This window comes from Syngnathus floridae, chromosome 2, assembly GCF_059516105.1.
Source record: "Syngnathus floridae isolate MCC-2025c chromosome 2, RoL_Sflo_1.0, whole genome shotgun sequence".
Classification (NCBI taxonomy): domain Eukaryota; kingdom Metazoa; phylum Chordata; class Actinopteri; order Syngnathiformes; family Syngnathidae; genus Syngnathus; species Syngnathus floridae.
This window is the reverse complement of record NC_142414.1, coordinates 16,980,211-16,995,483: the sequence shown is the minus strand read 5'-3', so window position 1 is coordinate 16,995,483 and position 15,273 is coordinate 16,980,211. Positions and strand designations below refer to the sequence as shown.

The following is a 15,273-nucleotide window of genomic DNA, read 5'->3' as shown; positions in this document are numbered from 1 at the left end:
TATAGTTCGAAAGGAGGGATCTATGAGGTGGTCTTTGACACCTGACAGGATTGCTAAGGGTCTTTCTTTGGGATTAGCCAGATGGTTTTGGTGAGCAGCTTCTCTGTAGTACCGTAGGTCAGAGTCTAGAGTGTACTTAATTGTGATTTAGAGTTTTCATCTGGTTTACACAAGGTTTTAAATCAACCTTTCTGTGCATGTTTTGTTCAGAACCTGACATCAGATGGTTTATTAGACAAGAGTCAATATAACAATATGAGAACTATAGATCAACTACAGTTGAAGCTGTTTGGAAGTGAGGAGACACTGGATAAAATTGGACAGACGTCTGTTTTATATATATCCTTCAGGGACCGATGAGATCAATAAGTGACATCAAAACAGTTTACACAAATGAAAGCCTTCAATGCTCTTTTTAGTTGTTTTTTTTAATCAGGTCCCATAAAACTGCAAGTAATATATTATCCACACTAATTTCATCCGTTGTTTACCACCTTACAGGCAGTAACTTATTTTTTTATCGACTATAAACCATGCTTTGAGTTTCACAGTTTCCACTAACGAAAAACATGCCCCCCGAGCAGGCAGCTTCTGTCCTGCACTAATACTAATACTCTGTTTTTGACCGCCAAACACGTTATTGCTTTTGTCTATCATCTTACAAGACAAAATACACTGACTTAAGACTTTTTGGAATATAAGGATGTCACAGGAAAACACCGAAGCTAAACCATCATTTTTTTTGTAGTGATGCAGGCTGTTCTGACAAATTTCAAGTGGGACTTTTTGTGAAAATACCATGCTTGTTGCACAAATTTGCATTAAAAAAAAAAAAAAAAAAGTTTCACTTGGTGGTCATCAGGAAAAGGTTTTTCACTTTTCCGGGTTCATCTGCCTTTGCTTGGGGTATTATTTAAATGTAAAAGTCAGGGAAAGCTTCAATAGCACGCTTGGCAAATTGATGGTATTACTCATGCAATTAAAACTCAAACTCAGTCATAGCGTCATATATTTAAATTTTCACAACGTACATTCAAAAACAATTGTTTGCCAGCATGCACATCTCATTATCACTTGTCAAACACTATTTTTAGAACAATTGCATAAAGTTGTATTATAAAGCTGTTCAGCAATTAACAATCACAGTGGGAGTGGGAGGTCGATACGCTACAGTCTCCAGCTAGCCTCATATGATACACGTGTACTGTACTCCAATAAACTTACTGATAAAGTTTCTATTTGAACTTTCATAAAGACAGAATGAGGAGTTGTTAGTTTTTTGTTTTGTTTTAACCCTTTACCAGTTCCTGCATTTGTCTCACTGTCCTTTTGCTGATTGGGGCCCAGGGTTGTAATAGTTTGGGATTTCACATTTATAGTTGTTTCTATTTATTTATGCATTCATTTTTTAAAATTCGGTTAATTTTAATTATTTTTTTAGATTGTGTGTTCGTTTTTAATAGCGTTTCAATATTTTCAGAGTAATTTTTTCCCAATTACAGTACAAGGAGTACTTGTTGAATGCAAGATTATTGCTAGAATTATAGTTTCATAACCAAAATATAGTTTCAGTTAGCTTTTTACAAAGCAATTCTGTTCTTTTCCCACTGATTTTAATTGTGGTTATTTGTTACTTTTCATAATCTTTCACTAGGGTTCAGTCAAGGAAGCATGGCTGTATGGATGGATGAATTGGTGGTTTGATGGATTGATTGATTGATTGATTGATTGATTGAGTCATCACGTCGATCGACCTTCAGAATTGTGATATTTGTGGGTTGCATGTGATAATAAACGGAAGCTAAATGTGGGTCAGCGCGTAATCTGTCCTGAGCCATAATGCGCTCAACGCGACCTGCTGTCAGATTCATAAAACTTGTAAACTCCGCCCACTTGACAGCCGGCGTCTGTTTACAGAAAGTCGCGGCGGCGGTGGCGGCGGCGTGCAAGTGGACGTGCCAACCGAGCGGAGCGAGATCAACGCGTCGGTGTTATTAAGCCCGTCCGTCACATGTGGCTACGAGCTCAATGTGACGTTGACGCTTTGTACGTGAGCGACATCCGGTCGTTTAGTGTCCGGAAAGCCTCGTAAGAACGCTTTAATTCGGGATTCCGCTGTCACCAGCAATGGCGAGGCGTAAAAAGCGCAACAACCCGCCCGAGTATTGTGCTTGAAGCCACTGGCTGGCCGGAGCGTCGCTCAAACACGCGAGCCGCTTCCTGCGCCACGACGACATGGACAGCCCGGGCGCCGAGAACCCTGGCAGGGCTGCGGAGTATTTACAAGAGCTCAACAAGATCATCGAGACGCAGCAGGAGTTGCTGGAGAGGCAACGGGCGCGGATCGAGGAGCTGGAGCGGCAAGTGTGCGACTTGTGCGCGGAAAACGGTTGCCTGAAGGAGCGCTACCAGCGGCACCTGGCAAGCTGCAGGCTGCTGCAAGGCACCGACAGCCCCCACTTGCTCGGGGCCATCCAGGAGCATATCACGCATGACAAGTAAGCCCTAAGCCTCTTTGCCTGCTGCTGGCTCAACGTTCACTGCAGCCAATCAAGTTGCTGCTAAAATGGGAGCCCAACTACCTTTCGCGTTTGTGTGCATGTCGTTTGTGGACATTTATGGCCCAAGTATAATATTCTTGGCACAGAAAAACTTTTGGTCAAACATTTGGGTTGGTATCTAGCCCATGGAGGAACAGGTTAACACACACCCCTGTCAACACAACCCTGTATATAACAAATCTAAATAAACCAGGAACAAGTGGTATTTTTTTTACCAATAATAAAAACTTGTGTTTATATAATAAACACATAATTTTTTCTCCAAACAATGTAAAAATGATTTCATGTTGGTTAATGTCAGAAAAGACCAATAGTTCTGGAATGCCCATCCCTCTATTCATGCCCACTTCACCCTCTAAAAATATCAAAACAATCCCCTCTGTATTTTAGATTTTATAGCCGCTAAGCCCTTTTCTCTACAAAGTCAGTCAGTTCAGATAATCATAGCATCAACAGAAAACAACTACCAGAAGTCACCAAAATTCAAGTGCACATCATTACATAAACCACTACAGAAAGTCAGGAAAATTCAAGTGCACATCATAGCCCATCAAGCTAAATTTATTCTTCGCCCCAATTGTTTTGATTTGCTGGCCTTAAGTGTTTTCCCCTCTCTCTTTAAAAAAGCTAAACATCATTTGATGTCAGAAACCTGCCTTCAATCTCAACCAAAATCTACGTGGGCAGAACTGAATTATGTCTGTGTACAGGACACACTTTATTTGTGTAGAAATCAATTCATTAGTGGTCACACACATTCTATATCACAGTTGGTGTATGTTACACGAGATACTAAAGAAAGAAATCAGATTCATCTAGTTCCATAACTTAACAGACTCAAGCCATAAAGCCCAAGACCGGCCCTAAAAGTCTATTTGACATGCATGGTCAGTCACATTAATCCATGATATAAGGAATACAAAGGTTGCAACTCTAAGGGGGAAAAGAAGCATTTGTTATGTAACCAGCAAGGCTTTACAAGAGTGCAAATCTCTCTGCCAAGGTCCATGTAATAGCCTCACTAATGAAATTGTCCTGAAATGACCACAATACTTGACGCTCTTGTTCCTCTTCCAATACTTTTGGATACATAAGCAGATCTGAAACAGAAAGTAATGTAAATAGCAGTGCTCAATAGATTGGGCACTTTGACAATTCATAGGATTTTTCATTTCCATTTTCTACATCGCTTGTCCTCATCATCAAATCCCATCTGGCTTTGGTGGGATTCAGGGTACGCGCTAGACTGGTCATCTACCAAGAGCAGACACTGGAAAGTTAAAGTGGTGTTTTTTTTCGTGATCCATTAAGTTTGAATGATAGCATGTCCTCTTTGACAGAAGTACGATTGTTGTTATGTGACCGTGTCTGCAGGCAGCACAGCTTCAGATAAGGATTGTCTGTACTGTCAAGTCGAATCCGCGTCAAGCTTCATTTTTGCAGAGGAATTCAGCATTCAGCCTTTTAACTTCCCTTTTTCCCTTTTGACTGTTTGCTGGCTCACGTGATGGTGCCTTGACCTTTGTGGCTGATGTCATGAAGACCCATGACAGCAAATCCATAGCGGTGACCGATGCACATGTCTTTACGAGCTGGTGATAGCAGAAGATGATGATTTAAGTCTGACCTTTAGTGAACTTAGGGTTTAAATTTCGGCCACACAGTGTAGTTTTTGTTTAAAGTTTGTGTCTACCTGTTACGCTGTCTGAATGCTGAGACAGTCTAGTTATGGGAAACTGAGGTTTTTTTGTTCTTTAAAGAGATTGAGATTTGTTAAACGAAAAATGAAAAACATGCCTATATTTGAAAAAAAATCACCATGGTGATAATGGTACAATTTGTGCATCATAAAGACATACAATAAAATGAATACTTTCTTTTATCTGATGTAGCCTGGCAAGCCAGACCAATGATTTACGATTGGAAAAAATCATCTTATTTTGAAAAAAATGTTTCCATTAATACTCTGGTTTTAATGACTCTTTGTGTTTCTAATTATTTCAAACTGAGTTCAATGAAAACAAACAACGGTGTCTCTCTCGCGCACTTCATTTTGAATTTTGTGAAGATGGACTTAGTTAATCAGTCAGTTAGTTATTCAGTTAGTCAAACCTTAAGCTTGGGCCCTTTGGAAGGTTACATAAATCGAATCTATAATTTGATGGTGTTTTTGTCGGCCTATTAGCAGTCGGAGTAGTGGCTGTAGTAAATGTGTCAGCCTTCTAGCTAGCAAACTAGTTTTTTGTTGACAAAGGATGCACCTACATCATGTTGCAATTCTAGCAAACTAGTTTTTTGTTGACAAAGGATGCACCTACATCATGTTGCAATTCAAGGCAAAGTTCAAGATTGCACTGCCTACCATGAAAAAAAAGCTTAAAGCTAAAGTTATTTGGGGGCTGGCCTAGGACAATTTTCAAGCTAGCTAACTGGTTTAAAAATATTCACAAACCATATCAACGTCATGAGGTTGTCTGTATTGCCCCCCCCCCCCCCCCCAAAATCACTAATCTATCAAAATCCATAGTGGAAATACATTTGTGAAGAGGTCATACATCTGGGAATAGTTGTACATTTTGTTACATTAGGTTAATTGCTTTCAATCCAATAACTAAATGAATCAATAGTACTGTCATGTCTGTACCTCTAATTATCAGCATTGACCGCTGGGATAGCTTTGCTTGAAATTGAGGCGATTCAGTTTTAAAGGCAGCCAAGTCTTCTTCCACCTCTAAATCCCTCTAATTAACGTTTTATATCAGATTTCTCCTCTTCGGGATGAGTTTCCGGATGCGTGGTTCTTTGTTGATCCTGAAGGGAAAATTAGACATGATGCATCTTGCTGCGAGGCAGTCAAAGTGATCTCAAGCAGGGTGTTTTATTTGATAAACATGAAGCTTATAGTGAGCCTTAAAGCTCAAACTGTGTAGGAAAAACTGTGTTCCATTGTGTGCTATTCCCATCCCCAAATTACCTCACATTATTTACATCAACGCTGAACTTGTTTTATGGTATCAATGGTACTTCTCTTTTTGCCGTGTAAATGAATACATTCTACCTTTCAGTGCTTGCAGGTTGTGATGATGAATCCAGTTTAATTTTATGTTGAAAAGCACTTCACAATTATGAGTTTGGCTTTATTCCAGGCTGACAGTGAGTTTATACTGAGAAGTAAAGCGACTTATAAGCTACTGTTCGGTCTACAAATTCCCGTGGTCTGCAAAATATTTCGCAAAATGGCCAACACAACAAATCCATAGTTATGTCACTCAATTATATTATGTGAAAAGCAATATTGTCTTTTTGTCAGAGAAACATCAGGTCGCATTTGACACGTTTGCATGTTGGTCAGCTTCTCCGTCTGCCCTCTTTCAAAATCAAGTCCAGAGAGTCGAACATGTGATGTGCTGCTGATAGTGAGTCCTGTGGATGAGTCAACAGATTAGCACTAAAGTAATTTGGCCACATCGTTGATCAGAAATTTGAAATATTCAAGTCCTGCACAAGTATTGGAATGAAGCTAATAAATGTACGCTCAACCGTAGCTGTCCTTGTTGCTCTCGTGAGACCGTCTGTGCATTCCAAATGGAAAATTCTGCTTTCCTGACTTCTAAATAAACCTTATGTAAACGGAAAGTTTATGTAAGCCCGCAGGTAGGGATTCAAATTCACATGCCTATCAGGTTTCCTGATAGTTGAGTGCCGAGTCATCTCTGGTCTGATACAATTTACGCTGACCTACCCTAGACGACGGGTTTCACTCCCGATGGTGTTTGGTTGCATCACTGGCACTCACGTTGGTATGAGCTGACAGGCGCCACCAAATCGGCTGACACATTCCTGCTCTAAACATTGGTGATAAATGGCATTTTGTTGCAGTCTGCCACCCCCACAGGTGCTCCGCTCCATTACAGCCACTGTAAAGTGATCACAGGTCATAAATGAATCTGTGGAAAAAGCATTTGTTTTGATGAATGTTTTTTTTGTATTGCCGGCATAGGGGAGGGTGCTTTAATCAGAGCTGCATCGAAGCTGTCCTCTGGGATTTCGAGTGGAATAGTGTCTGAGAGTACTTTGATTTCTTATCTCAATGCTGGTGGATGCATCTGTTTGTGAATGTTTCGCATTCAAACCTTGTCCCAAGCCGGTAAGGGAACCGGGTGAACAATATTTGGCATGCGAATGCGACGGCTAGACCAGTGATGAGCAGATTTGTCTCTTGCCACTTTGCTGTAAGCTTACAAAAATATCTGAGCTGCTTCACATTACATTCTTTTTTCTTTTTTTTTACCCCCTTCTGTTGCTTCATCTGAAATGAATTCTGGTAATGATGACAAGGCATTGGCTGCAAATTACATACGGTGCTTCACAATTATTTTCTCTTTTGCCCCCCGGAAGAAAAAAATATTCCATGCATGCCCAACTCCCCCCAGTGACTGAATGGTATCATTTGTCTATAAAATTGTAATTGTATGTCCACATCTGCATATCATTGTATCCTAATTAACATTTTCCTTTAGGTTACACCTCCCCCCGGCATCGCACTGCGCCCTCCCAGGGCCCTATTATTTGAGGACTGCTGAATGTAATGTAAAGCACTGAAAAGAAATTGTTTAAATATTTTTTTAAACAGAACTGCTGGTAAATATTTTTCGATTTTTTTTTTGCATTGATTACGTTAAATCTGCTCTCATTAATAATAATAATAATTAGGAATTTTATGAGTAAATGTTTAGGTTCAACAACATGTGGATTTTTTTTTGTTAAACATCTTAGCTATAATTTACGATGCAGGGTAAAATCACTATTGCTGAAAAAATATCAAAAAGAAAAAACCTGTTGCTTGAAAAACAATGTCTACATTGTCTACATGTCAAAAATAGGTTTAGTGACGAACTGATTAAAAATTATGTATTAATTGGTTTTTTTTTGTGCAGCACTATTCCAAAAGTGTTGATAGGTGAATAAAGTAACATATAATCATATATAATCATTTGGTTACTTCAAATAGTTACAAGAGGGAGTAAAAAACATTAGGAACAGTTGTAAGTATGACCACTGCAAACTAGAGCCAAACTAATAAAAACATTGGTCATTTTAATCCGTGTGAATAAAACTGAACATGACTATCATTGTAAATTTGGAATATTTTATGCAGCTCTTTTAATGGACATCATTAGTTTTGCAAGTGGTCATAATGTTGTCGCTGGTTGATCTACTGTTTCACTCAAATAATACGCAGTCGTCTGCAGACCTCTGCAAAGGTTCAGCTAAATGAAACAAACAACAAAAAAATGGTGTCTAATAATTACAGTGGGACCCATGTACTCACGGTTTGAAACTAAAACTTGAATTATTTTTGCCTTTGCTGCAGTGACTGTATGTTGGCTTCTGTAGTGTAATTTGCTGCCCAAAATAAGTCTCCATCTTGACAAGTTTGGCAAAGTTTTCTTCAGCATGTTTCGGTCCCTCATGGCAGCGAAGGAGAAAATGTCCGGCAGCACCCACTCATTTAGCCCTTGATCTGCTGAACAATCAGTACGTCAAACTGTATTTATGAGCCTATGAGCCGCCTCTTGCCACAGAAGCCCCCTTTAATGAAATACTCCTGCTAGATTAATGTCTACGCTGGGATGATTTGCATTCAAGCACGGCCGATAAATCTTGAGCAATGGACAAATACAATTTTCTAGGTGCACTCCTAGACAAAAACAACTGCAGGCATCCTGCGTTCGTCCTCCGTATTATAATCAAGCCTATTAAGAGGCTGTCTGGTGGGTGTTCATTGATGTGGCTGGTCCCTCCCCTGAGGAGGATAGTCATGATTTTAATGAGCACCGTGATGCCTCTCTAATGCCTCTATCGGTAAAGGCCACCACACTGAGGGAGGTCGGAAGGCATGTCACTGACCTCGTAGCTGATGTCACTGTACTCAAGGTAGAGCCGTTGTCTTTATGTACCTTCCAATGAGTAGGAGGGCAGGCGGAGGACTGTGTCAGTAATAGCGGTCCCTTAGAAACCATTTGTCCTCCAGTTTTCATCGCGTCGTATTTTCTTGGCGGTCGCAGTGCTCAAATGATAGCCTTGTCGAATTTTGAGTTTTCCACAAGCCAAAGCAGAACTCGATTGACTTTATCTGAGGAATGGACAAGGTAGCTAAGCTTAAAGGTCACTTTGGGTTTCTATCGGTGTTGAAATAAATTCATTTTGAAGTTGAGGGAGTCAAAAGTGCTTGATAAGTGATGGTTTAGTGGTTCACTGGGCTCATTCCTGTGCAAGCAGAGTGGGTCCGGTTCCCACTCAGTGAAGATGAATGCTTGTCTTGTTTTTATTACGTGTGCACGATGATTGACTGGCAGTCGGTCCCAGGTGGAGGTTTGAATCGTCATTGGTCTCACGTTTTGGTTCAATTATGATTATCAGGTCGACAATTCAATATCATGCTGCAAGACCACACGTCACGTAAACTTTCTTTACTACTTGGTATTGTTTTCATATAGTTTTGTTTACATCGCAATAAATACAAGCAGCTAGGTAAGAGTACATTTTCCAGGTCATCCCTTTTCCGCTCATTGTTCTTTTTGACTTCCAAAAAAAAAGAGATGGAGAGGCAATTTGAAGACACAAAAGAACAGTGAAATCCAAAAGGGTGTACAAACAAAGAAAGTGCTCTGGAAAGGAGCTCGTGTTTTTTTTCCCCTCCATTTTAATTACCAACTTAAATCCTGCTCTCTATACTGTCCAATTTTGGGGGTAAAATGGGCCAATGTGACTCACTTCCAGCTCTTTTTGCAACATCTTGCCCCCTTTTTCCCCCACGCGTGAATGTGACCTCACTTTTTGCTAGCCCAACACATACATGTCCGTAAAATATTGGTGTATAGTAACAAAGTAATTAATTCTGCTGTAGCTAAGGTTCAACGTATGTTCCAAATGAATGATCGACCCATTTCAGCTCGCGCAGTGCGGCTCGCGTTCATCTTCCTGCAAACATTTTTGTGTCGAACAGGCTAAAAGCGGAGAGCACTGGAAGAGGTCAGAAGGCTAAAGCTGCCCTTTCATTGTTTTTACTTTCCCACCTGTCCAATTATTCACCTCACGTCTGTCAAGGCGAGCTGATGCTATCGCTAAATTGGACACAATCTGTCCCACGCTACCTAGAGAGAGATGCTTGAAAAGCTGCCGCTTGTTGTCTGGCAGGTGGGAGTGCAGCGCGTTTATGCGGACCGCTCATGATGAGGCGAAGGCAGTCGACAGCTGAACACACAAACACAGATGAGAAGCTTGTGGTCACGCATCTCGGTCAGCACAGACGCGCGTCCAACAAACCGGCCCCCTGAGCCAGTGCGGCTTGTGGCAACCGATATTTGATGGACTTGGCATTTTCTGAAATGCAGATTAACTGTGGGCGGTAGTTTGTTTTGTAAACATTTCACATAAGTGACTCGCATGAACGGCTGGTGGATTTTATTTCTCATATGCAATAACTGAGCAAAAAATGCAATGGAGCTGCAATGCAGGGTGTAGTTTGAGTTCAATGTTTGTTTGCTGTGGTAATGAGCAAAGGGCGAGTTTATCTTAGTTTAATTAATTAGATCGAGCTGCGTGGTCAAAAGCTTGCTGTACATTTGAAAATGCAAAATTGTGGACAATTTCTTTGATCAATTATAGCAAAATCAATATTTTTTGTATTTCTATATGTATTGTTTGTTTTAAGAAAATACTAATGCTTTCCATATCTTCATCTTAATTTTACTTTAACAGAAATCTGCACAGTTGCGCAGTACTTAAAGAAAGCTCAAGGCCACCTCTGTTTTAATCAACTTTTCTACAGCAATCATTTTGAAAAGTTAAGAAAAAAACTTGAAGACGCTCTGCTAGCAGGATTGCACAAAAATGCCTTACATCCTCAGAGATGCTTTTTCTTGCTGTTGGTGGGACTTCACACTGGCTGTGAATAAAATCTTTTACTTCTGTATTTATACAAAAATGCACATGTTCCATTTTGCGTCGTGAGCTGCCATCAATCCTTGATTTTGTCAGACATCTTAAAAATTTCAACCAGGGTAATGGGTGCAGAGTCAAGGAGAGTTTTTCTTTTAAACTGTATTTTGCTTTTTAGGCTATGAACTGTCTCAGTCGAACTTTGACTAACTGATCTGCCAGTGTGAAGAAATGCCAGAGGGAAGTGTATTGTTCAGCACACCACTTTAAAGTGACTTTAAAATCAAACTTTTATAGGTAAAAAAAAAAGAAGTCATTACCGCCCCACTGTGCCGTCAGCTTTGTTGCGGCTTTTAGAGAATTCCGGCTCATCATTCATCTGTGTCACGGCGGATGCTTGCGTAGGGTAGTTGTCGGCTAGCAGTAGGAAGCAGACGTGGCGAGTCACCTGCTGATGAACACGCTCACCCTCATACAGGAAAGAGAAGCAAAAAAAAAGATGTTTTATAGCAAATGAAAGAGGAAGAACTTGGACTAACTCGTCATCATCGTTGCTTACATACAAGTGTTGTACACGAGAAAAAGTGAGGGCAGAGTTTTCAAATGTATTCACTCTGGTACCAGTTTAAAAACAAAGTGAGGGCAGAGTTTTCAAATTTATTCACTCTAGTACCGGTTTAAAAACATCAACTTCCGCCCGGATAAGAATTTTCCAGACGACTTTTACAACTTCACTTGTTCATTGTTAAACATGCAGGAAGCAGCTGCCGAAAACATTACATATTTTATAGCAGATGGGGAATATTCAGGAAACATTAGTTGTTGTGGCTATTCTGTAACTAGTGGATAATGTAAATGTTCAACTGACGACTCGGGACGGGGATGATGTTGGCAATTGGTGGATTTCAAATTTTTAGATGGCCGAAAGTGCAACAGTGTCTTGCTGTCGTGACTTTTGTCTTTTCTCTGTCAGGTCGCAATGAGTCACTTGCATGATTTGTTTGACACAGTTCACAGACCAGATGCCCTTCCTGATGCAAACCGCCTTTGTTCATTTTTAAATTGAACGTTTTCAATGGAACTGAGACTTGACTAGACCAGATGGTTTATTTTCACGTCACAATGGAACCGTACATTACGTGACAAATACAAAGGATGCCCTTGATGAAATGCTAAGATAACACGCATGATTTATTCATTCGTTTGTTTATTTATTTGTTTATTTGCAATACTACAAAGTCAATTATGATGTAGCATAGCTCTAGCCTAACTTTCATGCAGGCAAAGTGAGCTTTTGTACGTTTCTTGTGACTGATGGGCAACTGGTCCAACGGTGCAGTCTCTTTCGTCAGCTGGAGTAGGTTCTAACTCACCCGTGACCCAGAACTGGATAAGCTGAAGAGAAAATAGATGAATGGATAATTATTGCACCCTTAACCGTAACAGAGGACTTGACTAACTCATTAGTTCTGCTTAGGCACACACATTTCTAACTGTAATTAGAAGCTAATTAATAAAGATCATTTACATTTGTGGAATGCACCAAGAATCCTTACACATGATGGATGGACTCCATTGATGCACTGGGCCGAGAAACTTGGTGCAGAGCGCACATATGGTATAGAAGCACACATACATGTGCCTCATCAAATGCCAAGTGCGGACTTATACACTGAAGTGTTTTATCTCGACCGCAACCCTCTGGTTCTTATTAAATACCGTCAATAAACATGAATTACTCCCCCAGCACGTTGAGGTTCATTCTCCTCCTCAGATGATGCTGTCAGTGTGAGAGAGCTGTTCTGGCTGGCCACAGCTTCAAGTCATTGATTGTTGGGTGACACTCATGTAGAGGGAGCCACGAGGCGCCAGAATTTTAGCTAGGATTCATTCATTTTCGTCATAGCTTGAAGCTCAAAGCATTTTGTGGCGGTCACAAATGAATCTTTTTGGAATGGATTACCCCACCGATAATTCCATCAGGGCGTGTCACTAGAATAGTTTTAGAATCATGTCGATTCATTGAATAAATTAATGCAATTTTATTTTGCATCAAAGTGTATTAAAAACATTTAGTGATTGGTTGGTATTGTTTATTGATAAAAAAACAACAACCACCAAATAATAATTAAACAATCACACAGGAGGGATTAATGTTGTCCTCACCAAAGCTTTTGAAACTGATCCAGTTATTGATGAAAAATGACAAAAATTAATTAATCAAAAGTTGACATTAGAGATTTTTGTGCAATCCCAAGGTGAAAAATCAGCATGAAATAATTGCTTGATTATTAAAATAATTAATTGATTAATATTTTTCATTTGTTTATTTACATTTAAATAATACGTTTTGCACATTCATATGAACTATAAGAGAACAATATCATATTCAAAGACAACCGACATGCAAACATCTCTCTGAAAAGCCAAAGTTGAGAATTTTTCTGTGTAGTGCCAATGCAAAGCCCTCCAATGGGATGCCCCTTTCTTCTTCCTAGATTAAAGCAATTTTGGCAAGTTATGATGAAACTGCATAATTGCTACTGGTAGCAATTTACGATACTCTGCAGCTCCTTTATTAGCAGCTTGCAAATGTTTCAGCACATTTAAACCACAGCTGTCAAAGGACGCGCCAAAAAAGCCTGCTCCAGTCTCGTTTCCTTACCAAAGTTCAATGACAATGGGCTCTGTGGTTTCATGTATTTGTCCTGACAAACAAACTTCCTCTTCCTGATTAAAAGTGCTTCATCAGTAAAACACCGTGTGTGTGTGTGTGTATGTACACACACACACATACACACATATATATACACACACACACGCACACACACACACACAGTTCTTTACTCAGCAGAGCAAATAGCCGCTCATGCATTTCATTTAATCTCCTTTCCTCTTTATGCAACACTAAGATGGAAAGTGACTCCTCAAGGCCCAACACTTTTCACAAACAGCGGGTTTATAGTTACAACAAAACAGGTCTTCCCTGGTGATTCAAAACGCTTAAGGAGAAAATGCCCAGGCTTCCATGGGCACTAACTTGTACCACAGTAGATGTTGTTCCAGTTCACTTGAAGTGAGGTGGGCAACGATGATTAAATGAGCAGTCTTGTCCATTACGCCACTTGTTGCACACAGTTGCACTTACTCCTGCAGAAACGCAGATTGATAAACACCGAGTCAGCATCTTTCAGAGATGGGAGTAGTTCTCCGTCCATTTCCTCCCCCTCACAACAGGAAACAGGATGTCATCTGTGCAAGGGACTCAGGAAAAAGACCAATGCAGGGGTGTCAAACTAATTTTTGGCGTGGGCCGCATCGTAGTCATAGTTTCCTTCGGAGGGCCATTATGATTTATGACTGTCAATCCAAATGAATGGACGAACGTCTTACATTATATACAGTGTAGGCTACACAACAAACTGATGAATAACTACTTTTGAAATCAGAGACTAGTAAGAACTGTTTAAATTTGTAAGAAAAATTCCACGAAACATCAAAAAAGTAAAGACGATTTGCAATTTTTGTAAGTCGATGAACAATTGTCTCCGCGGGCCAAATATAATTACACTGTGGTCCAGATTTGGCCCACGGCCAAGAGTCTGACACCACTGTATCAGTGCCATGTCCAACGAAACAGAGCTTGATGCGTCGCTGGAGACGTAATATTTTGTTTTAAGGAAGCAACGGAGATGCAGATGTGCCACAGTGTGCGAAGCAGCGGGGGACCTTGAGTGGGCCTTCCTGTGGAATAATACCTCCACTGGGATTTGGCATTTACTGCATTATTGAAGTGGCTTTGGGAATGTGACGGATTTAAAATCGGTGGCTCGTGTCTATTTCCAAAGACTTAAAAAGTTGCTCGCACATATCCATCAGCCGATTTGATGGATCATGCTTGGATAAGGCCATGAAATATGACCACCATTTATTTTACGCTCCGACAAATGAGCTTTGTCTGCTCTGCGGGAATGCTTTATGAACGTCTGATACATATCATGAGGAACTTTTTTTTTTTTTTTTACTTTGTGACCATTTACAACAAATTACTGTCTAGGTCAGGCGGTTGTATTGATTCAGCTTCCAGCAAACGCAAACTCTATTTCAAGTGTTACAACTTCCATGTAGAGTAGAGGACGGATCCAAGGGAATTGCTCGGCCTTTGACATAAAATGATGACGCTAAGTTGTCGGCTCTCGTGACCTCGAAACATTAGTCGCAGTCGTTTGCATCGGGCCGGTGGGCACGTTTCGTCCTTGCTGAGCGGAAAGTATTCCAAAAGGGAGACGTATATCATTGTACATAAAATATGGGAGCAATGGTTTGGTCCGGTCTTTCATTCATTTCAGTGATGCATTGTATACACAGCAATCGATAGCTTCAGTAATTGGCATCGGCTCTGGACGCTGGCTTGTGTGTCAATGAATCTCATTGCGTTCTATTGACCCAGCTCTAGTTTTCAGGCTCAGCTCCATTGCAGCTCAGCTCCACTGCAGCTCCACTGCTTGCTCTGATGACAACGCCAATGTTTGATGTACGCTTTATGTAATAATTAGGGCAACTTTGTTCATATTTGCTGAACAGACATTCACCAGATGATCATTGTATGTTCTGGGTCAGAAGGAGGTTCGAAAATGCAGAAATAAGATACTACAAAGGAAACTGACATAAGAAAAAAAAAAGTCTTTAACAGAAAAAGTTGGCTGCAGCTTTGACATAGAAAAAGTTTACTGAGTTGAAAAAGATCTCCAGCATCTCCAGTATGAAG

General features: G+C 40.3%; 1 protein-coding gene and 1 long non-coding RNA gene across 6 annotated transcripts in view; one reads left to right on the top strand and one right to left on the bottom strand.

Moving 5' to 3' along the window:
* The first annotated feature begins 1,900 nt into the window (after positions 1–1,900).
* LOC148402242 (IQ motif and SEC7 domain-containing protein 1-like) overlaps positions 1,901–15,273 on the top strand; it is a 74,044-nt gene continuing 60,671 nt past the window's right edge. For all 4 annotated transcript variants that reach the window (XM_088358125.1, XM_088358134.1, XM_088358120.1 and 1 more), the window contains exon 1: positions 1,901–2,498. In XM_088358125.1, the coding sequence (XP_088214251.1) occupies positions 2,236–2,498 (263 nt within the window). In that variant the 5' untranslated portion in view covers positions 1,901–2,235. The remainder of the gene's footprint in view (positions 2,499–15,273) is intronic.
* LOC148402243 (uncharacterized) lies at positions 5,435–11,107 on the bottom strand. 2 transcript variants are annotated; one of them, XR_015853434.1, is made up of 4 exons: positions 11,069–11,107; positions 10,826–10,974; positions 6,304–6,478; positions 5,435–5,984 (listed from the first exon to the last, which is right to left on the bottom strand). It is a non-coding gene; the product is annotated as an uncharacterized LOC148402243 (long non-coding RNA). The 2 variants fall into 2 exon arrangements; XR_015853432.1 differs by having other exon boundaries at positions 6,358–6,478.